Consider the following 25575-nt stretch of genomic DNA (forward strand, 5'->3'; position numbering starts at 1 on the left):
TCCTAAAGTGGTGCTGTAGTGTTGTCCAGGGGGTGCTCTGTCCATCAGGGGTGCTCCCCCCAAGTGCTAAAAAAATTATATTTTTTCTGTGTTTGTGAATTATGTGCGCAGTAGCCGCACGTGCATCAACAAAGTAGTGCCAAGCGTGCGCCTGTGTCATAAGTAAAGGGCCGGCTGGCTTGACCGTTAAAGGGTGCTGTAACCCCCAAAGTACACTCCAGTCCAAACCAAAAAAATATATATTTTTTGTGTTTGTGAATTGCGTGCGCAGTAGCCGCACGTGCATCAACAAAGTAGTGCCAAGCGTGCGCCTGTGTCATAAGTAAAGGGCCGGCTGGCTTGACCGTTAAAGGGTGCTGTAACCCCCAAAGTACACTCCAGTCAAACCAAAAAAAAAAATATTTTCTGTGTTTGTGAATTGTGTGCGCAGTAGCCGCATGTGCATCAACAAAGTAGTGCCAAGCGTGCGCCTGTGTCATAAGTAAAGGGCTGGCTGGCTTGACCATTAAAGGGTGCTGTAACCCCCAAAGTACACTCCAGTCCAAACCCCAAAAAAAAATATTTTCTGTGTTTGTGAATTGTGTGCGCAGTAGCCGCACGTGCATCAACACAGTAGTGCCAAGCGTGTGCCTGTGTCATAAGCAAAGGGCCGGCTGGCTTGACCATTAAAGGGTGCTGTAACCCCCAAAGTACACTCCAGTCCAAACCAAAACAAAATATTTTTTCTGTGTTTGTGAATTGTGTGCGCAGTAGCCGCACGTGCATCAACAAAGGAGCAGCGCCAAGCGTGTGCCTGTGTCCCATAAGTAAAGAGCCGGCTGGCTCATTTCTTAAAGGGTGGTGTAACCCACAAAGTGCACTACTCTCCAGCAAAAATAAAAAAATATTTTCTGTGTTTGTGTGCGCTTTAGCCGCACGTATATATATCAATATAACATAAATGGAGGACCAAACTTTCTCCGATAAAAATAAAATAGGGAAAGATCAAGAACCACTTCCTCCTAGTGCTGTTGCTGCTGCTGGGAGTTGTTCATCATCCCAGAGAGGAAGTAGGAACATCACTACTTTTACTAAACAATTGACCCTCCTACAGTCCCTAGCGATGAGGATGAAGTACGACAGCAGTCATCCTGAAGCAAAACGTATAACTGAGGCCTTGACTGCTATGTTGGTGTTAGACGTGCGTCCGGTATCCGCCATTAGTGCAGTGGGATTTAGACAATTGATGGAGGTAGTGTGTCCCCGGTTCCAAATCCCGTCTAGATTCCACCTGCATCCTCAAAGCAGCAGCGACAAGCGTGCGTCTGTCTGTTAAAGGATGGTGTAACCCTCAAAGTGCGCTCCACAAACAATAAAAATATTCTTTTTCTTTTTTCTGTCTTTGTGAATTGTGTGGGCTGTAGCCGCACTTGCATCCTCAAAGCAGCAGCGACAAGCGTGCGTCTGTCTGTTAAAGGGTGGTGTAACCCTCAAAGTGCGCTCCACAAACAATAAAAATATTCTTTTTTTTTCTGTCTTTGTGAAATGTGTGGGCTGTAGCCGCACCTGCATCCTTAAAGCAGCAGCGACAAGCGTGCGTCTGTCTGTTAAAGGGTGGTGACACCCTCAAAGTGTGCTACACAAATAAAAATATTCTTCTTCTTTTTTCTGTCTTTGTGAATTGTGTGGGCTGTAGCCGCACTTGCATCCTCAAAGCAGCAGCGACAAGCGTGCGTCTGACTGTTAAAGGGTGGTGACACCCTCAAAGTGTGCTACACAAACAATAAAAATATTCTTCTTTTTTTTTCTGTCTTTGTGAATTGTGTGGGCTGTAGCTGCACTTGCATCCTCAAAGCAGCAGCGACAAGCGTGCGTCTGTCTGTTAAAGGGTGGTGACACCCTCAAAGTGTGCTACACAAACAATAAAAATATTCTTCTTTTTTTTCTGTCTTTGTGAAATGTGTGGGCTGTAGCCGCACTTGCATCCTCAAAGCAGCAGCGACAAGCGTGCGTCTGTCTGTTAAAGGGTGGTGACACCCTCAAAGTGTGCTACACAAACAATAAAAATATTCTTCTTTTTTCTGTCTTTGTGAATTGTGTGGGCTGTAGCCGCACTTGCATCCTCAAAGCAGCAGCGACAAGCGTGCATCTGTCTGTTAAAGGGTGGTGTAACCCTCAAAGTGCTCCAAAAAATAAAAAACTATTTTTTTAATGTGTTTGTGACTTGTGTGCGATGTAGCCGCACGTGCATCAACATAGTAGCAGCGCCAAGCGTGCGCCTGTGTCATAAGTCAAGGGCTGGTTTGGACTTCTGGTCCGGACTGAAGGACGTGCCAACAATTTCTGACAAGTCTACTGTCACTGCATATGATACTGTCCTCAAAGCAGCAGCGACAAGCGTGCGTCTGTCTGTTAAAGGGTGGTGACACCCTCAAAGTGTGCTACACAAACAATAAAAATATTCTTTTTTTTTCTGTCTTTGTGAATTGTGTGGGCTGTAGCCGCACTTGCATCCTCAAAGCAGCAGCGACAAGCGTGCGTCTGTCTGTTAAAGGGTGGTGACACCCACAAAGTGTGCTACACAAACAATAAAAATATTCTTCTTCTTTTTTCTGTCTTTGTGAATTGTGTGGTCTGTAGCTGCACTTACATCCTCAAAGCAGCAGCGACAAGCGTGCGTCTGTCTGTTAAAGGGTGGTGACACCCTCAAAGTGTGCTACACAAACAATAAAAATATTCTTCTTCTTTTTTCTGTCTTTGTGAATTGTGTGGGCTGTAGCCGCACTTGCATCCTCAAAGCAGCAGCGACAAGCGTGCGTCTGTCTGTTAAAGGATTACATCGGTGACAGCATCCAAGTAGGCATGTCAGACAGTCCGTACCTGTACTGGCAGGAAAAAGAAGCAATTTGGAGGTCCCTGTACAAACTGGCTCTATTTTACCTGAGTTGCCCCCCCTCCAGTGTGTACTCCGAAAGAGTGTTTAGTGCAGCTGGGAACCTTGTCAGCGAAAGGCGTAGGAGGTTGCTTCCACAAAATGTGGAGAAGATGATGTTCATAAAATGAATTATCAACTCTTCCAGGGAGACCAGCCTCCAGAACGTACAGAGGGACCTGTGGTTGTGGATTCCAGCGGGGACGAATTAATACTCTGTGAGGATGAGGATGTACACAACACTGAAGAGGGTGAGGAATCGGTGGATGAGGAGGATGAGGACGACATCTTGCCTCCGTAGAGCCAGTTTGTGCAGGGACAGATTAATTGCCAGCTTGTTTTGTGGGGGCCCAAACGAACCAATCATTTCAACCACAGTCGTGTGGCAGACCCTGGCGCTGAAATGTTTGGTTTGATAAAGTGTGCATGTCCTGTTTATACAACATAAGGGTGGGAGGGCCCAAGGACAATTCCATCTTGCACCTCTTTTTTTTTCTTTGCATTATGTATAGTTTGGGGCCTAGTTTTTCAAACTGCCATCCTGTCTGCCACAGCAGTGTCACTCCTAAATGGACCACGTGTTTGTGCCGCCCACTCGTATCTCTTAGCATAGTCATCCAGCTACCTCGGTGCAACCTTTTGGAAATAAAAACACTATTGTGAGGTGTGAGGTGTTCAGAATAGACTGGAAATTAGTGGAAATTAAGGTTATTGAGGTTAATAATAGCATAGGAGCAGAAAAACCCACAAATTCTGTGATTTTAGCTGTTTTTATGCTTTTTTTCAAAAAAATACAGATCCAAAACACAAAACCCAGAACCCAAAACACAGAAGGGTAGTTTTGGCAAATCCAATCCAGATCCAAAACACGAAGAAAGATCCAGATCCAAAACCAAAACATGAAAAGTGGCCGGTGCACACCCCTAATTAGAATTAACTATTTCTGGTAACTACTTCTTGTATGATGGGCAGTATTTCTTGTAGCTTCATGGTTGTGTCATGGGGTCATCGCTTGCCCCGTCATATGCGAACATTTATATGTTGAAGCAGGAGGATATGATGTTCCTGAAGAGAACAGAAGTGAAACGTTATATCCACGTATACACCAGATACATAGACAATGTGTTCTTGCTGTGGACTGGTGGTTTAGAACGTTTTGAATCATTGATGAAAGAGATCAATGATCTTCATTCCACCATTAAGTTTAATTATGTGTGTAGTATGGATTCTGCATCATTTTTAGATGTTCAGATTAAGGTGGAGGATGGATTAATGATGGCCAATGTGTTTTGCAAAGATGTGGATAGGAACACTTTTTTCATGTCTAATAGTCATCACCCCCCAGCATTGAAGAGGGGCTTGCCGTTCTCTCAGATGATGACACTGGCAAGGATAATAAGTGATAGCTCTAAAATTCCTGCCCGCCTTGACAAATTAATTTTTTAAATTTGTGGCTAGAGGGTATTTACTGTTGGGACAAAAGCAGAAGGTGTTATCCATGTCTATGTTCCAACTATTGCAGCCTAGAAATAGGGAACAAAATAAAATTATCCCTTGGTTGAGTAGCTTTACGGTGGCTAGTCCTGTAATTAAACATGCCATTAAGGCATTGTGGCCTATTGTGTCGTCAGACCTGGAGTTACCTGCCTTTAAAAATGTGAGACCAGTAGCTGCTTTTCGGAGGGGCCGTAATTTGAAAGACCAGCTGATGATCACTGACAATACTGGGAGAGGGGTTCCTCGTCCATCTAATGTGTATGTGAAGCCACCAAGGTGCTATAGCTGCCATAATTGTACCACTTGTAGATATCTGGTGTCAGATAAATCTTTCAAGCATCCGTATATGGATAAGAGCTGTGACATCTGCCATGTTCTCGCCTGTACTACTGCGTTTGTCGTGTATGTAATTTGGTGCCCGTGTGGCCTGTACTACGTAAGCCAATCTACATGGAAGTTCAGTGATAGAATGGTGCTACACAGGTCGGCCATTAATTTGGCTGTATCAGGTAGGGATATCGATCAGCCAGTGGCCAAGCACTTTAAATCTAGTGGACATCCCCTTTCTGCACTAAAATATCTAATTATCGACCATGTCCCTGAATCCCCAAGAGGAGGAGATAGAGCTAAGGCCCTTCTCTTGTTGGAAGCATGTTGGATCTTAGGCTACATACAGTATTTCCTAAGTGTCTCAACGAAAAAATTTACTGGAATAGTTTAATGTAATGAGTATCTCTAATTACACTTATTAAATCACTGGAAGGTGGTGCTTATGCTGATGTACTGATTTGTATATCTCCAGTCTGTGCTATGGATTATGAGCAATGCGCTTTAATTAATTAATAATTGTTGTTAGGTGTTATGTGTTTTTGATCCATGTAATGTGTCATTCACTGCTGTATGTTTTATATTTTAATGTTGTGTATGTCAGCGCTAGTGCCTTCTGTCTGCCGGGGTGTGTGGATGCGGAAGCGGGAGTCTGTGCTGTATGGACTGCAAGCTTGGTGGTTGCTAGGCACCACAGGCAGGCGGGACCCGGAAGCACGTCTCCTGTGGGTGTCCCCTCGTGGCTGGACGCTGGCGGTGGCATGTGCTTGAGGGTATTTATGGTGGGTAAGTGTTTACATCCTTGTCTGTTTGTGCAAGTGTGTCCTGATGAAAGGGATGCTGCCCTGAAACGTTGACAAAGCTTCAATATACTTGGATTTTTTTGCATTATAATCGTGCCTCCTGAGTACCTGTCTTGTCTTTGGATTTTTTTACGTGTGTGTTTGTGTGTATGTATATATATATATATATATATATATATATATATAAAACACTAATTTGGGGACCCATTGTTCCTGGGGGTGAGGGTGGAGGCTCTTCCACAGGGACATATTACTACTAGGGGGGTGCAGTTAATATTTCTGGGGATTTTTTTACACTGGGGGGGCTATTTTTGATGAGGGGAGGGAAATTAAATTTCAATGGGGGCCTATGGTCACAGGGGTTGGGGAGGGTGCATAACACCCCCAAGGTATATATTTTTTATATAAAATGTTTAAATATATTTTTAAAAATACTCTTTAAATTTAATATAATAATAATAATAATAATAATAATAATAATAATAATAATAATAATAATAAAAAAAAACATTTCTGTGCAGTTAATAAGGTTAGGTTTGTTTTTGTATAGAGAGATGTCACATTCATGACATCAGTAAGTGACCCATATGCTCTCTAGTAGAGAGGTTTCAAATTTTTGTGATCACTAAGTGACATTTTAATTTTTTTGTCATGTTAACAGAGGAGTTTTCCCTTTGTTTGTAGACTTTCCCATTACACTGTTGATATAGCCAAAGTGGGGAGGGAAATTGAGGTGACTGAAGGAAGGCGCTAGCCACAGCCCACGCACCCTGTGTAAATCACACTCCCACAGCACTGGTCATACCCCATACATCACTAGTCATACTCCCTGTGTAGATCATACTCCCACAGCACTGGTCATACCCCCCTACATCACTAGTCACACCCCATGTGTAGATCATTCTCCCACAGCACTGGTCATACCCCCTACATCACTAGTCACACACTCTGTGTAGATCATTCTCCCACAGCACTGGTCATACCCCTTACATCACTAGTCACACACCCTGTGTAAATCATGCTCCCACATCACTAGTCACACCCCCTGTGTAGATCATACTCCCACAGCACTGGTCATATCCCCTACATCACTAGTCAGACACCCTGTGTAGATCATTCTCCCACAGCACTGGTCATGCCCCCCTACATCACTAGTCACACCCCATGTGTAGATCATTCTCCCACAGCACTGGTCATGCCCCCCTACATCACTAGTCACACCCCATGTGTAGATCATATTCCCACAGCACTGGTCATGCCCCCCTACATCACTAGTCACACCCCATGTGTAGATCATATTCCCACAGCACTGGTCATGCCCCCCTACATCACTAGTCACACACCCTGTGTAGATCATATTCCCACAGCACTGGTCATGCCCCCCTGCATCACTAGTCACACCCTATGTGTAGATCATATTCCCACAGCACTGGTCATACCCCCCTACATCACTAGTCACACCCCATGTGTAGATCATATTCCAACAGTACTGGTCATACCCCCTACATCACTAGTCACACACCCTGTGTAGATCATTCTCCCACAGCACTGGTCAGAACCCCTACATCACTAGTCACACACCCTGTGTTGATCATACTCCCAAAGCACTGGTCATGCCCCCCTACATCACTAGTCACACCCCATGTGTAGATCATATTCCCACAGCACTGGTCATACCCCCCTACATCACTAGTCACACCCCATGTGTAGATCATATTCCCACAGCACTGGTCATACCCCCTACATCACTAGTCACACACCCTGTGTAGATCATACTCCCACAGCACTGGTCATGCCCCCTACATCACTAGTCACACCTCCTATGTAAATCATACTCCCGCAGCACTGGTCATACCCCCCCTACATCACTAGTCACACCCCCTGTGTAGATCATACTCCCGCAGCACTGGTCATGCCCCCCTACATCACTAGTCACACACCCGGTGTAGATCATACTCCCACAGCACTGGTCATGCCCCCCTACATCACTAGTCACACCCCATGTGTAGATCATATTCCCACAGCACTGGTCATACCCCCCTACATCACTAGTCACACCCCAAGTGTATATCATATTCCCACAGCACTGGTCATACCCCCCTACATCACTAGTCACACCCCATATGTATATCATATTCCCACAGCACTGGTCATACCCCCCTACATCACTAGTCACACCCCATGTGTAGATCATATTCCCACAGCACTGGTCATACCCCCCTACATCACTAGTCACACCCCATGTGTAGATCATATTCCCACAGCACTGGTCATACCCCCTACATCACTAGTCACACACCCTGTGTAGATCATACTCCCACAGCACTGGTCATGCCCCCTACATCACTAGTCACACACCCTGTGTAGATCATACTCCCACAGCACTGGTCATGCCCCCTACATCACTAGTCACACCCCCTGTGTAAATCATACTCCCACAGCACTGGTCATACCCCCCCTACATCACTAGTCACACCCCCTGTGTAGCTCATACTCCCACAGCACTGGTCATGCCCCCCTAGATCACTAGTCACACCCCATGTGTAGATCATATTCCCACAGCACTGGTCATGCCCCCCTACATCACTAGTCACACCCCATGTGTAGATCATATTCCCACAGCACTGGTCATACCCCCCTACATCACTAGTCACACCCCCTGTGTAGATCATATTCCCACAGCACTGGTCATACCCCCTACATCACTAGTCACGCACCCTGTGTAGATCATACTCCCACAGCACTGGTCATACCCCCCACATCACTAGTCACACCTCCTGTGTAAATCATACTCCCGCAGCACTGGTCATACCCCCCTACATCACTAGTCACACCCCCTGTGTAGATCATACTCCCGCAGCACTGGTCATGCCCCCCTACATCACTAGTCACACACCCGGTGTAGATCATACTCCCACAGCACTGGTCATGCCCCCCTACATCACTAGTCACACCCCATGTGTAGATCATATTCCCACAGCACTGGTCATACCCCCCTACTTCACTAGTCACACCCCATGTGTAGATCATATTCCCACAGCACTGGTCATACCCCCCTACTTCACTAGTCACACCCCATGTGTAGATCATATTCCCACAGCACTGGTCATACCCCCCTACATCACTAGTCACACACCCTGTGTAGATCATACTCCCACAGCACTGGTCATGCCCCCTACATCACTAGTCACACACCCTGTGTAGATCATACTCCCACAGCACTGGTCATGCCCCCTACATCACTAGTCACACCCCCTGTGTAGATGATTCTCCCACAGCACTGGTCATGCCCCCCTACATCATTAGTCACACCCCCTGTGTAGATCATATTCCCACAGTACTGGTCATACCCCCTACATCACTAGTCACACACCCTGTGTAGATCATTCTCCCACAGCACTGGTCATAACCCCTACATCACTAGTCACACACCCTGTGTAGATCATACTCCCACAGCACTGGTCATGCCCCCCTACATCACTAGTCACACCCCTTGTGTAGATCATATTCCCACAGCACTGGTCATACCCCCCTACATCACTAGTCACACCCCCTGTGTAGATCATATTCCCACAGCACTGGTCATACCCCCCTACATCACTAGTCACACCCCCTGTGTAGATGATATTCCCACAGCACTGGTCATACCCCCTACATCACTAGTCACGCACCCTGTGTAGATCATACTCCCACAGCACTGGTCATGCCCCCTACATCACTAGTCACACACCCTGTGTAGATCATATTCCCACAGCACTGGTCATACCCCCCTACATCACTAGTCACACCCCATGTGTAGATCATACTCCCGCAGCACTGGTCATGCCCCCCTACATCACTAGTCACACACCCGGTGTAGATCATACTCCCACAGCACTGGTCATGCCCCCCTACATCACTAGTCACACCCCATGTGTAGATCATATTCCCACAGCACTGGTCATACCCCCCTACTTCACTAGTCACACCCCATGTGTAGATCATATTCCCACAGCACTGGTCATACCCCCCTACATCACTAGTCACACCCCATGTGTAGATCATATTCCCACAGCACTGGTCATACCCCCCTACATCACTAGTCACACCCCATGTGTAGATCATATTCCCACAGCACTGGTCATACCCCCTACATCACTAGTCACACACCCTGTGTAGATCATACTCCCACAGCACTGGTCATGCCCCCTACATCACTAGTCACACACCCTGTGTAGATCATACTCCCACAGCACTGGTCATGCCCCCTACATCACTAGTCACACCTCCTGTGTAAATCATACTCCCACAGCACTGGTCATACCCCCCCTACATCACTAGTCACACCCCCTATGTAGCTCATACTCCCACAGCACTGGTCATGCCCCCCTACATCACTAGTCACACCCCATGTGTAGATCATATTCCCACAGCACTGGTCATACCCCCCTACATCACTAGTCACACCCCCTGTGTAGATCATACTCCAACAGCCCTGGTCATACCCCCTTACATCACTAGTCACACCCCCTGTGTAAATCATACTCCCACAGCACTGGTCATACCCCATTTCATCACTCGTCACACTCCCTGTGTAAATCATACTCCCACAGCACTGGTCATGCCCCCCTACATCACTAGTCACACCCCCTGTGTAAATCATACTCCCACAGCACTGGTCATACCCCCCTACATCACTAGTTACACCCCCTGTGTAGATCATACTCCCACAGCACTGGTCATACCCCCTACATCACTAGTCACACTCCCTGCGGCAGTGCGCAATAGTTCCTTCATAAATTTCAGCTCCAGGCCCATGTGGACCTTAAAAGATATGAACTAATAACAAGAAAAGGGAGCTGTGGCTATAAATCAATTTCAAAACAGAATCCAGATGCTGCTCTCTGTAAGGGGTGGCTAAACCCCTGAAATTTGAAAAATAATGGAAATGCAACAAAAGGGAGCGCAATAGGGTTCAAAAGCCATTTAATATATACTGTAAAGTTAATTGGTTCTAATTTAAATATAAGTATGTTCAGATTATATCACATTAAAAATGTTTAAAAATAAATCAAAAGAAATCACATCAATAATAATGTACTATAGGATGTCTAAAAGCAACACAGTAAATAATAATGTCAACATGTGTCAAATATGTTGCATATGCCTATTTATCTCATATGAATCAGTGGAGTTCGAAAAGTTCCTTTATAAATCCAGGCAATTTATTTCTTTCAGAAAAAAACTGAAAAACATAGTAAAAATAAAAAATGAAAACCAAGAAAACAGAATTAGCAGTATACGAGTGCAGAATACGAAAAATGGACCGGTAATGTTCTTATTAATTATGTCCGTGCACCGATGTGCATAGACTTGTGCAGAGATTATAGTTAAAAAGTCATTAAAATGGCGTCGATCTTACCCAAGATTGAAATACTTATAAAAGCACTCTGTGTTTGGCTGTCTGCAGGTGATTATAAGCAAAGTATAGGCTGACCTGTTGGACGTGTCTCCCGGCTCGCGTCCCACTATTTTGGAGGGCAGTGTCCGGTATGCCACTCCGATAGTAAACAGTAGCTGTATTTAGGAAATCCTCACCTCCAGTTTAGGAGTGGGAACTCTGGCCCTGATTCAGAGCCGGAAGCTCTGAAAGAGCGCTCGCTCTGAATCAGGACGTTTTTTTTTTGAGCGGCCTCCTGGCTGCTTGCCTAGCTGTGGGTGACAACCCACAGCTATTGCGAGCGGCCAGGATGATGGTTGCGATGGTCAAGACCATCGCGACCGTCGGGCTTGCGACGAGATCCTTCTGGTAGGGTCTCGTGGCCGCAAGCCCCAGAGAGCTTCTGGCTCTAATAGAGCTGGAAGCTATCCCACTGACATCACTGGTGATGTCAGTGGGGCCGCCCACAAACGGCAGGCGTTCGCATGGGAACGCCTCCGTTTGTGAAGCCACCCCCACGCCAGGCCTCCAAAACGGTGCGAGCTGTCGATCAAAATCGACAGCCGCCCCATTTTGGTGCGAGACCCGGAGCGACGGAGCGCCCGTCGCTAGCCGGGTCTCGCGCATGCGCACGTCGGAGCCAGCTCCGGCATGCGCAGTGGCCTAACTTCGACCCACTCGTGAGCGCATAGCGCTTGTGAGTGGGTCTGAATCAGGCCCTCTGATCTCTAAGCTCCGGGGAGATAGTGGTGGAGGTGGTTAGGTTAAGCTGCTCTTTAGCATTTTACTTCAACAGGATAGAAATGGCACGAATATCCCCTGCAGTTCTTAATATTAGGGGGTAAATTTACTATAGGTCGATTTGGCATTTTGAGTGATTTGGGGTGCGATTTTTATTAGTTTTGGATTCGATTTTGGTTTTGAGTATTTACTAAGGCCAAATCGCATGTAAAATCGGACTTCAAATCGACCATCGGAAAAACATTGGTACTTTTACATAGCCCAACACATAAAACCCTTATTTACTATCATTCTATTTGAAACCATCCTCAAAATCGGACTTCAAATCACTCTTCAAATCCCCAATACAATAGACCTGCTTCATGCTTTCGATTTGAGCATAAGCAGGTCGGATTCACACAGATACATGAAGACATTAGTGAGATGCCTGCATGTATCTCACTGTAAAAAGTAATTACGTGAGTTCCCCCTCTTAATCAGAACCAGCCCCGGACTTTGCCAACCCAGTTCTGGTTGACTAAGTACAGGGAAAAAATTACGCAAGGTCTCCCCGTACTTGGGGCCTGATTCAGACCCGCTCGCGAGCGCTGAGCGCTCGCAAGCAGGTCGATGTTGGCCCAGGGCTCATGCGCACGACGGAGGCGACTCCGTCGTACGCATGTGCGAAACCCGAATAACGACGGCCAAGCCGTCGATATGGGTCTCGCACCAAAGGGGGCGTGCTGTCAATGGTGATTGACAGCACGCCCCCTTTGGTGGGCGTGCTGGGGGCGTGGCTGCCCAGACGGAGGCGTTCCCATGGGAACGCCTACCGTCTGGGGCCGGCCCCACTGACATCACAAGTGATGTCAGTGGGAGTGCTTTTGGCTCTGATAGAACCAAAAGCACTCCAGGGCTTGCGGCAACGAGACCCTACCACAAGGGTCTCGTCGCAAGCCCATCATTTTGGCCGCTCGCTATAGCTGTGGGTGGTTACCCACAGCTATGCGAGCGGCCAGGAGGCCGCTCTTAAATTCAGAGGGACGGCCCTGATTCAGAGCGAGCGCTCTGTCAACAACCAATAAGCGCTGGCTAGACATGGTGGGATGTGCAGACACAACCAATAAGCGCTGGCTAGATATGGTGGTACGTGCAGACACAACCAATAAGCGCTGGCTAGACAGCGCTTCGGTTCTATAGCGGCAGGAGAGCCACGGGTTACTTACTACTGATATTTCTCCTTTTAAGAAAATAGTCTCATATTTGTAAAACAAAAAGAATAAAATAAGCAAGAACTGTCTATATGTACTACCTTTAAAAAATTATATACACTGTTACCAAGGAATTTTGTGTAAACAGATTATACTAGTTTATTTCTTACTGAAAATATAAGCAAAATATTTATTAAAGGATTGTTTATATAATGATTACAGGATCAAACCTCATCAATAATATAATTATAAACTAAATAAATTATTAAATAAGCAGTTTCTTCTATGAGAAATAAGGAACCTAACACAGTACCACTCCAAATTATTGCTATGGCAACCTTCTACAAAGAATCGTATAGAAATGTTTAATTTGAAAAATATAGTTGTCCGTAAATAGTTAATTTGATGATGTTACGGAATCCCACACAGTTGTACAACCTCTAGAGCCAGGGAGAGTATCTTCCACCAGTAACAGCCACCCGCTTTTCCCTTAGTGATACATGATCACACCGGTACTTAGGTGGCCATCTGGATTAAGCCTCCAGCAGTAGAGGCTTACACAATTGATGATAGACCGTAGGACTGCTGGCTGGAGACACGGTAAGGCTGAGAACTGGCAGTCCAACCACTGCAGGAACTAACTAAAGTGAAGCTGCAGACAGAATGTAACTTGCACAGGAAAGATAGAAACGGCTAAACTCCGGGTGAATAGTCGCTATCTACGGAGTAGGAGCAACTGGGACTGTGGTACTGCAGGATTTCAGGCTATGGCACAACTAACAATGATTTCCGGTGCGGCTAAACCGTGGGGTGTGGAATGGCTGGATCGTGGTCTGAAGTGACCAGGCTGCTATGATGCAGCTATGCCACGGCTGAGGTATGACAGGTAGATGGTTGCTGATGCAGCTTAGACCGCAGGTTGGAGCAACTGGTCTGTGGACGGTGATGTGGCCTGTGCCGCGGACTGTGGAACAACAGAACAAGGCACAATAGTGTGGCTGAGCCACTGGCTGACGTAGCAGACTAGGGTCTGAAGTGCAGCTATTCCACCTGCTGAAGTTTGATAGGCAGACGGACGCTGATGCGGCTTTGACCGCAGGTGATACCGACAGTGATGCGCACTTTGGGCCTGATTCAGAGCCGGACGCTATTTGCACTCGCTCATTCAGAAAAAGGGGCCGGATATTTAAATAGAGCGCTCGCTCTTTGCGGTCTGTTGACGCCTCTATGTCTGAACGAGCGAACGAAACATGTGCTCGCTTTTTTTTTAAAAACGCCCCCTGGCCGCTCGCATCCTACGTCATCTCCGCTATTTATTAGATTAATCGAGTACATCGAAAGGCGTATGAACTGCTCGCAGTGCTTGTTGTAGCATTTTCCTACCGCAATCATGCGAGCAGTTCAGGCTAAAAGACAACCAAGTGACGTGGTCGATGACGCTGCTTTGTTAATTATGCACACCCTTAAAACGCCCGTTTTCACCATTTGGCACGCCTGCGTTCGGATCTCCACTCCCCGTTTTCAAGCACCTTCCCCTGTTACCACCCACAAACGCCTCATTCTGTCACTCAAATTAGCAGGCATTCGCTATTTTGCGAGCACACAATTTCCGACCGCAATGACTGGTTCGCGCATGCGTATTACAACCCATACGCATGCGCAGTTGTGCGAACATCGCTCGGAGTGAACGAGCGGCCGCTTACGAGCGGCTCTGAATCTGGCCCTAAGTACGGGGAGACCCTATGTAATTTTTTCACTGTACTTAGTCAACAAGAACTGGGTTGGCAAAGTCCGGGGCTGGCTCTGATTAAGGGGGGGACCTCACGTTGATTTTTTTTTCTAAGTTTAACACTTTAATTACTATTTACAGTGAGATACATGCAGGCATCTCACTGATGTCTGCATGTATCTGTGTGACAACGAACTGCTCATGCTGAAAGTGAAAGCATGAAGCAGTTCGTGTGTCAGGGATATGCATGTCGTTTTGAAGGGTGAATTGCCGTTCGATTTGGACATGAACCTGTCAAATCGAACTGCAAATCACTCTTCAAAACCGACTCAAATTGAATTTTTGAGCCAAATTGACCTTCAAATCGAATGTTAGTAAATTTGGCAAAACCACTGATTTTCAAAAATTCGATTTGAATCGATTTGAGAAGTGCTAAATCACTCCTTAAATCGACCAATAGTAAATTTACCCCTAGATCTTCATAAAATGATGAGAAATAAGGTGTTCTAACGCGTATCTCGGCCTTTGTCTGTCTGGCCGTTTCCTCAGAGGCAATGAGCCTTATTTCTCAGAGAGCCGTGATATACCTTCTCTCATTAGTTATGTGAGTGCAGGTAAATCTCTCATAAATACGTAACAGCACCCCCGACCCTCATTCTGCGCTCTCTTCTCTGTGCTGCGACTGCTGTGTTGCTTTCAGATATCCTATAGTATATTATTATTGATGTGATTTCTTTTGATTTATTGTGAAACATTTTTAATGTGATTTAATCTGAAAATACTTATATTTTAATTAGAACTAATTAACTTTACAGTATATATTAAACGGCTTTTGAATCCTATTGCGCTCCCTTTTGTTCCATGTGGACCTTAATCTGGCACTGCATAAAGGACATGGCCTCCATAATTGGGTGCATAAAGGATGTAGTACACTATTAGGGGTATTCAATATGGGTGCGATAACATCGTTTTTGCATTAATATCGGAGGTATGACGTCATTATCGCAGGTTTTACTTTTACACCTTATTCAATTTCAAAGACTTATCGCAGTTTTGAAAAGTCTTTGATAAAAAACGGGGATAAGTTTTCACCATTGAATAGGTGTCGAAAAAAAGCGCAGAATTGGGGTTTAGGGGTGTAGGCTTAAAAAAAACAGCCTGCACCCCTGGGAATGACATTTAAAAAAGAACTGTGTCAAAAAAAGTAAAAAAAAAAAAATAGGGAAACCCCAAAAAATTAATTTAAAAATTGGGGTGAAAAAAAACTGGAAAAAAATTGTATAACAACAGGGAAATAGGATCAGGGCTATTCTGCAAGTATGCGGCAGGTGTATTCTAGAATAGAATTATAGCGGCAGGTGCACAAATGCAGAATTTTTAAAAATTGACTTTAGGGACTTAAAGATATGCTAGTACCCATTTTTATGTACCCCAAATTTGATGGGACCACTTAAAAAAATGAAAAAAATAACCTAAGTGCTCTTCTGCAACACTTCTTCAATGTCGGGAAAAAAACACCTGCTGCGGCTATTTAAATCCCAGACTTTCATTTAAAGGCTAAAACGGGGGTACCCATAGTGATCCCCTATGTTTTTACAACTTTAGGGGGGTCTTACAATTTTTTAAAGGAAAAATTCGTAACTTTACGCAAATCCAACTTCTGAGTTTCCCGTTTTCGTTAATTTTATATTGAATACGGGGATAAGCGGGAGCGCGCCCGATACTTTAACGCAGGTAAAAACTCCAATATGAAACGTTAACTTCGACAGTGAAGTTAACGTTTCATATTGAATACCCCTCTATGTCTAAATTTGACATGTCGACATTGGAAGAATGACAGTCAGCATGTCGATAATGGTATTTTGCAGTAAATGTCACTCTAACCCTATTTGCAGCCTAGTCCTAAACCTAAAATCATATGTCGACATTTAGACCATGTTGATATTATGGTGTCGATATTCTGAATGTCAACATAGTGACTGCATTCCGGCATAACAACCCACAATCATAAGTATGGCCTTTTTTTCTGTTTTTTTATTTTGAAGCATTAGGCGATATCCTATGGGTAATATCCAGTTTGCAGAGACACATATTTACCAGACTGATAGAAAAACATATCTGCATTTGGTTTGTGCTTGAGTTGAACAATCTACAATTAGAGACTAGAATCAGAAACTGATTGTGCATCTTCATTCTTCATCTGTACCTTAAAAATGAGTCTTTTATTCATAGGTTTTGCGGGATTATCGTAATGTCGAGGACACCACTGTTTGTCCCCCATGGTGTATTACACTAAGAGCAATGGGACACACATTTGAGTTAGGACAGCAACACTTCGTACCAAGCTGTGTTCTAGATTCCCCACGGATGGTAAGGCCTGTTGGTAGCATGAGTGTCCACTTCTATTAAACACTTGAATAACATTGCACCATCTCTTGTAGGTTTTTCCACCAGTAAAACATGATGGTCGCACTCATCGCAGCTTACTCCTGCAGAACACGGGGCCTACAATAATGTCCTACGTAATAGATCAGAAGAGCTGTCCTAAAGTCCAAGTAATACCACCCTCTGGTTACCTGGCACCTGGATCCCATCAGGTGTTACTTGTGAGGACCCACCCTAGTGAAACTGGACTGATTAGGAATACTTTGTCATTGCAGCTAAATTGCAGTCCTGACTTCGCTCAGGTGAGTTTTCCTTCCATTGATAGATAGAGGCTCTCAATACACAAACAAGAAGGTGATAGTCAAATTTGCAGTTCAGACACAACAAGTAAACACTGACTAGACATGGTGGGACGTGCAGACACAAACAATAAGCGCTGGCTAGACATGGTGGGACCTGCAAACACAACCAATAAGCGCTGGCTAGACATGGTGGGACGTGCAAACACAACCAATAAGTGCTGGCTAGATATGGTGGGATGTGCAGACACAAAAATAAGCGCTGGCTAGACATTGTGGGATGTGCAGACACAACCAATAAGCGCTGGCTAGACATGGTGGGATGTGCAGACACAACCAATAAGCGCTGTCTAGACATGGTGGGACCTGCAAACACAACCAATAAGTGCTGGCTAGATATGGTGGGACGTGCAGACACAAAAAATAAGCGCTGGCTAGACATGGTGGGATGTGCAGACACAACCAATAAGCGCTGGCTAGACATGGTGGGATGTGCAGACACAACCAATAAACGCTGGCTAGACATGGTGGGACGTTCAGACACAAACAATAAGCGCTGGCTAGACATGGTGGGACGTGCCGACACAACCAATAAGCGCTGGCTAGACATGGTGGGATGTGCAGACACAACCAATAAGCGCTGGCTAGATATGGTGGGATGTGCAGACACAACCAATAAGCGCTGGCTAGATATGGTGGGACGTTCAGACACAAACAATAAGCGCTGGCTAGACATGGTGGGACGTGCAGACACAACCAATAAGCGCTGGCTAGACATGGTGGGACGTGCAGACACAACCAATAAGCGCTGGCTAGACATGGTGGGACGTGCAGACACAACCAATAAGCGCTGGCTAGACATGGTGGGACGTTCAGACACAAACAATAAGCGCTGGCTAGACATGGTGGGATGTGCAGACACAACCAATAAGCGCTGGCTAGATATGGTGGGACGTGCAGACACAAAAAATAAGCGCTGGCTAGACATGGTGGGATGTGCAGACACAACCAATAAGTGCTGGCTAGATATGGTGGGACGTGCAGACACAACCAATAAGCGCTGGCTAGATATGGTGGGACGTGCAGACACAACCAATAAGCGCTGGCTAGACATGGTGGGATGTGCAGACACAACCAATAAGCGCTGGCTAGATATGGTGGGACGTGCAGACACAAAAAATAAGCGCTGGCTAGACATGGTGGGATGTGCAGACACAACCAATAAGTGCTGGCTAGATATGGTGGGACGTGCAGACACAAAAAGTAAGCGCTGGCTAGACATGGTGGGATGTGCAGACACAACCAATAAGCGCTGGCTAGACATGGTGGGATGTGCAGACACAACCAATAAGCGCTGGCTAGACATGGTGGGATGTGCAGACACAACCAATAAGCGCTGGCTAGATATGGTGGGACGTTCAGACACAAACAATAAGCGCTGGCTAGTCATGGTGGGACGTGCAGACACAACCAATAAGCGCTGGCTAGACATGGTGGGACGTGCAGACACAACCAATAAGCGCTGGCTAGACATGGTGGGACGCTCAGACACAAACAATAAGCGCTGGCTAGACATGGTGGGACGTGCAGACACAACCAATAAGCAATGGCTAGACATGGTGGGACGTTCAGACACAAACAATAAGTGCTGGCTAGACATGGTGGGACGTGCCGACACAACCAATAAGCGCTGGCTAGACATGGTGGGACGTGCAGACACAACCAATAAGCGCTGGCTAGACATGGTGGGACGTGCAGACACAACCAATAAGCGCTGGCTAGACATGGTGGGATGTGCAGACACAACCAATAAGCGCTGGCTAGATATGGTGGGACGTTCAGACACAAACAATAAGCGCTGGCTAGACATGGTGGGACGTGCAGACACAACCAATAAGCGCTGGCTAGACATGGTGGGACGTGCAGACACAACCAATAAGCGCTGGCTAGACATGGTGGGACGTTCAGACACAAACAATAAGCGCTGGCTAGACATGGTGGGATGTGCAGACACAACCAACGCTGGCTAGACATGGTGAGACGTGCAGACACAACCAATAAGCACTGGCTAGACATGGTGGGATGTGCAGACACAACCAATAAGCGCTGGCTAGATATGGTGGGACGTGCAGACACAACCAATAAGTGCTGGCTAGATATGGTGGGACGTGCAGACACAACCAATAAGCGCTGGCTAGACCTGGTGGGATGTGCAGACACAACCAATAAGCGCTGGCTAGATATGGTGGGACGTGCAGACACAACCAATAAGCGCTGGCTAGACATGGTGGGATGTGCAGACACAACCAATAAGTGCTGGCTAGACATGGTGGGATGTGCAGACACAACCAATAAGTGCTGGCTAGATATGGTGGGACGTGCAGACACAACCAATAAGTGCTGGCTAGATATGGTGGGACGTGCAGACACAAACAATAAGCACTGGCTAGACATGGGGGGACATGCAGACACAACCAATAAGCGCTGGCTAGACATGGTGGGACGTTCAGACACAAACAATAAGTGCTGGCTAGACATGGTGGGATGTGCAGACACAACCAATAAGTGCTGGCTAGATATGGTGGGACGTGCAGACACAAACAATAAGCACTGGCTAGACATGGTGGGACGTGCAGACACAACCAATAAGCACTGGCTAGACATGGTGGGACGTTCAGACACAAACAATAAGTGCTGGCTAGATATGGTGGGACATGCAGACACAACCAATAAGCGCTGGCTAGATATGGTGGGACGTGCAGACACAAACAATAAGCACTGGCTAGATATGGTGGGACGTGCAGACACAAACAATAAGCACTGGCTAGACATGGTGGGACATGCAGACACAACCAATAAGCGCTGGCTAGACATGGTGGGACATGCAGACACAACCAATAAGTGCTGGCTAGATATGGTGGGACATGCAGACACAACCAATAAGCGCTGGCTAGATATGGTGGGACGTGCAGACACAAACAATAAGCACTGGCTAGACATGGGGGGACATGCAGACACAACCAATAAGCGCTGGCTAGACATGGTGGGACGTTCAGACACAAACAATAAGTGCTGGCTAGACATGGTGGGATGTGCAGACACAACCAATAAGTGCTGGCTAGACATGGTGGGATGTGCAGACACAACCAATAAGCGCTGGCTAGACAGCGCTTCAGTTCTATAGCGGCAGGAGAGCCACGGGTTACTTACTACTGATATTTCTCCTTTTAAGAAAATTGTCTCATATTTGTAAAACAAAAAGAAATAAATAAGCAAGAACTGTATATATGTACTACCTTTAAAAAATGATATACACTGTTACCAAAGAATTTTGTGTAAACAGATTATACTAGTTTATTTCTTACTGAAAATATAAGCAAAATATTTATTAAAGGATTGTTTATATGATGAATACAGGATCAAACCTCATCAATAATATAAGCTAAATAAATTATTAAAAAAGCAGTTTCTTCTATGAGAAATAAGGAACCTAACACAGTACCACTCCAAATTATTGCTATGGCAACCTTCTACAAAGAATCGTATAGAAATGTTTAATTTGAAAATATAGTTGTCCGTAAATAGTTTGTTACGGAATCCCACACAGTTGTACAACCTCTAGAGCCAAGGAGAGGATCTTCCACCAGTAACAGCCACCCGCTTTTCCCTTAGTGATAGATGATCACACCGGTACTTAGGTGGCCATCTGGATTAAGCCTCCAGCAGTAGAGGCTTACACAATTGATGATAGACCGTAGGACTGCTGGCTGGAGACACGGTAAGGCTGAGAACTGGCAGTCCAACCACTGCAGGAACTAACTAAAGTGAAGCTGCAGACAGAATGTAACTTGCACAGGAAAGATAGAAACGGCTAAACTCAGGGTGAATAGTCGCTATCGACGGAGTAGCAGCAACTGGGACTGTGGTACTGCAGGATTTCAGGCTATGGCACAACTAACAATGATTTCCGGTGCGGCTGAACCGTGGGCTGTGGAATGGCTGGATCGTGGTCTGAAGTGACCAGGCTGCTAGTTGCAGCTATGCCACGGCTGAGGTATGACAGGTAGGTGGTTGCTGATGCAGCTTAGACCGCAGGTTGGAGCAACTGGTCTGTGGACGGTGATGTGGCCTATGCCGCGGACTGTGGAACAACAGAACAAGGCACAATAGTGTGGCTGAGCCACTGGCTGACGTAGCAGACTAGGGTCTGAAGTGCAGCTATTCCACCTGCTGAAGTTTGATAGGCAGACGGACGCTGATGCGGCTTTTACCGCAGGTGATGCAGACGGTGATGCGCACTGTGTTACAACAGCATAAGGCACTATATTGTAGCTGGGCCATGGGCTGATACGGCAGAAGCAAAGGCTTAGGTGCGATAATGCCGCAGGCTGAGGACTGGTAGGTGGAATCACAGCAGATCACCAGGGCAACTTCAGGCTAGGAAAGCTGGTTTAGGAAACAGGTAACAATGAGCTAGATCGCAGGAACTGCAGAACAAGGTAAGGACTGGCTAAAACACAGGGCCTGATTCAGACCGGTCGCAAGTGCTGAGCGCTTGCAACCGGGTCGATGGTGGCCAAGAGCGCATGCACACGACGTCGTGCGCATGCGTGAGACCCGGATAGCAACGGGCACTCCGTCGCTCCAGGTCTCGCAACAAAGGGGGCGAGCTGTCGATGTTGAGTGACAGCTCGCCCCCTTTGGTTGGCGGGCCGGGGGGATGGCTGCCCAAATGGAGGCGTTCCCATGAGAACGCCTGTCGTTTGGGGGCGGCCCCACTGAGAGCTTCTGAGAGTGGAGAGCTTCCGGCTCTGTTAGAGCTGAAAGCTTTCTGGGGCTTGCGGCCACGAGACCCTACCACAAGGGTCTTGTCACAAACCCGATGGTCGCGATGGTCTTGACCATCGTGACCATCATCATGGCCGCTCGCTGTAGCTGTGGGTGACCGTTCTAAAAAAAAAACAACCCGGCCCTGATTCAGAGCGAGCGCTCTGTCAGAGCGACCGGGTCTGAATCAGGGCCACAGGCTTCTGAGCACTAGGCACACACGTGCTCCGGAAGTCAGGCAATATCACCGGCAGGAAGTGTAGGGCTGGCTGTAACTTAACAAGCAAGGAAAAATGAGACCAATCCCTGCAGAGAGCCTCCTTAACAACTGAATGGTTTGCATACAAACTGACAGAAAGATATGCAGTTATGAGGTGCACAGACACAGACAGAGGGCCTGATTCAGACCCGGTCGCAAGCGCTGGGCGCTCGCAACCGGGTCGATGGTGGCCCAGAGCGCATGCGCACGACGGAGCCGGCTCCGTCGTGCACATGCGCGAGACCTGGATAGCGACGGGCAATCCGTCGCTCCGGGTCTCGCATCAAAGGGGGCGTGCTGTTGAGTGCGAGCACGCCCCCTTTGGTGGGCGGGCCAGGGGGGTGGCTGCCCAGACGGAGGCGTTCCCATGAGAACGCCTACCGTCTGGGGGCGGCCCCATTGACATCACAAGTGATGTCAGTGGGAGAGCTTTCGGCTCTGTTTGAGCCGAAAGCTCTCTGGGGCTTGCGGCCATGAGACCCTACCACAAGGGTCTCGTCGCAAGCCCGATGGTCGAGATGGTCTTGACCATCGCGACCATCATCCTGGCCGCTCGCATTAGCTGTCGCTCCATAAACAAAAAAAAAAGACGACCTGATTCAGAGCGAGCACTCTGTCAGAGCGTCCGGCTCTGAATCAGGGCCAGAGTTCCAGCTGCCTGCAACAGATGGAACTGGAATCAAGGCATAATGCAGCGTCCCAGTCATGTTTACAGCCGGGACCTGCCACCAAGATGATCTGCTGCCGTGGATCATAACACAGGATCATTACTATAAATCAATTTTGGGTCTCTTGTGTAAAATAATTTTCTGCCACAGCAGGTTAGCACACATGGAAAAACAAAGCCATAACAAGATGTTATACAGTTTATAAATTGTCTAAATTGTGATAGTTATTCATCAGTGTAAATATAATAGTTACCATCTGTAGCTCAGAAATGCAGTTAGCAGAAGTCAGCACATTGGCCCTGATTCAGAGCCGGACGCTCTGAATCAGGGCCCACCTCCATAAATATGGAGCGTCCTCCGTCGTGCGCATGCGCAGTGCAGACCATCGACCCACTTGCGAGCGGACAGCCGCTCGCGAGTGGATCTGAATCAGGCCCATTGTCCTGACTTTTATATCAAAATTCCATTTGTCCGGTATCCAATGCCATTCAAAGATTTTTAAGAATGAGGACCTGATTCAGACCCGTTCGCTAGCAAGCGGTCGCTCGTTGCAGATGATGTTCACTAATGTGCGCATGCGTGTAGTTCATAGTGTGCGTGTGTAAACTAGTACGAGCGATCGGATTTTGCTCGCTCGCCCTGCAAAGACAGCCTAGTGGAATCAGCGACAGGAGAGGCCGTTTGCGGGTGGTAACAAGGGCAGGGCAGTAGTAACGGGGGAGTGAAGTTGCAGACGCAGGCGTGCCAGAGTGTTTCCACGCCGTTTCTAGGGTGTGCATAATTAACAGGCAGTGTCATAGCACACATCACATGGTTGAATAATACACTTAAGTGCTCGCAGTGCTTGCGGTAGGATACGGTCAACCACAAGCGCTTCGGGTAGATCCGATGGAACCCGATGTACCGATGGTTGTATGTACTTCCTGGAGATGACGTACACTAGTGGGCGGCTAAAGACAGGCTGGTGGGCGTCTAAAATCACAAAGAGATTGCTCGCCAACACATAGTAGACGTGCTTATGCCTTGCCGTGCGAGCGGCTGCCTTGACGTCACTTAGCTGAATTTCCATATGCTGGGAGCGAGCGGCCGCATCTTGCGAGTGGGTCTGAATGAGCTCCTGAGTTCCACAAGAGAATAATAATGAGCAACCCTAGTGACACTGATGCGTTTCTCCAGCTGAAAATCCGGTTTCGTTAGAGGAATGATGTAACTTGAAGTTTGTTTGGTGTTTGCTTTTCAATATAAATAATGTCATGTGCATAAATATAAAAAATGTTTAATGGGTAGGGTCCTTTCAATATTGATAATTATTAGTCTTTCCTCATTTGAATTGATGAGTTAATTATTTTGGCAGGAGATTGTTCTCTTCTGCCGGACTGAGACCCCCCAACTTCATCTAGAGGGGGAAGGAAAACTGTACTTCAAACCAACATGTGTGGGGACCCAGTCAGAGTGCGGCTATTCTCTGAGAAATTGCTCCAGAGTCCCTGTGCACTTCAAATGGCAGATCCAGCCGGCAGACTTGCCCTGTATTTCAGTCAATCCCAGCTTTGGAATTATCAAACCGAATGAAGCCTTGGTAAGACGCCATATAAAATAGATATAAACTGGATTTTACAGGACAAACACTGTGCTGCTTTCCAAATTTATTCAATTTATAGAGAGTAAGTTGACTTAAAGCTTAGTGACAAGTATGATGCTGGCTACACATTTGCACTATCTGCTTTAAAACATGTCACTCTGCAGATACATACTGAATTTGGTATGATAATATAAGGATCATACATGCTGTATTCTCCTGGTGCTGTACAAACACATAAATGCAATATGAGCAAAAGGGGATTTGTCTAAGCACATTGTGAGATAGTGGTTACCAACTCTTGGGTGACACACACTGTTTTGTAACAAAAGAACTAAGATATCATAGTAAATAAAAAGAGATTTTAATTAACTTTGGGTCAAATCTTTTGCGATTCAATTTAGTTTTATTTACATTTAAAATGTGTTTCACAAATACTTCGCATTACATATTTACAGTGAATTGTAAGTGTACAGTATCTCAGTTATCCTACTATATTGGCTACACTTCAGCTTGGTACAGATGTGTACCAAGCTGGATGTCTGATAAAAAAATAAATAAAATCAATGTTAAAAACTAACCCTTTAGGTTGAGCCATCACTGCTTTTGTAGGTATTTTGACTGTCTGTGCAGCGATGGTTATATAGCTTGTATTCTATGTTATACAATGTGTAATACTGTAAAGGTGGCTACACACATGGCGATCTGCACACGATCAGCCAATGTGTACGATTTCCCTTGAAACTCTCCCCGGCAGCTCTGCACACAATTTGGTGTCCACTCTACAAACGATCTCTCCTGCATCCAGACTTTCACAGTGCATCGCGTCCTAGATTGTCAGGTCTGCCCTACTGCACGGCAGATCTGAAGATGCGATGTGCGACCAGCGGGGATGCGCATCGCATCGTGATCGTGAGTGGAGACTCACGATTTACTCAGGA

General features: G+C 46.5%; 1 protein-coding gene across 1 annotated transcript in view; it reads left to right on the forward strand.

Annotated features, from left to right (window-relative positions):
• The window catches only part of CFAP65 (cilia and flagella associated protein 65), a 173670-nt gene that overhangs the window by 58588 nt on the left and 89507 nt on the right, over window positions 1-25575 (forward strand). Inside the window, exons 12-14 of the mRNA XM_088472350.1 lie at window positions 16850-16987; window positions 17059-17304; window positions 24410-24634. Of these exons, the coding sequence (XP_088328476.1) occupies window positions 16850-16987; window positions 17059-17304; window positions 24410-24634 (609 nt within the window). The remainder of the gene's footprint in view (window positions 1-16849; window positions 16988-17058; window positions 17305-24409; window positions 24635-25575) is intronic.

The sequence above is a fragment of the Taudactylus pleione genome, unplaced genomic scaffold (assembly GCF_031769625.1).
Source record: "Taudactylus pleione unplaced genomic scaffold, aTauple2 ptg000122l, whole genome shotgun sequence".
In the NCBI taxonomy this organism is placed as follows: domain Eukaryota; kingdom Metazoa; phylum Chordata; class Amphibia; order Anura; family Myobatrachidae; genus Taudactylus; species Taudactylus pleione.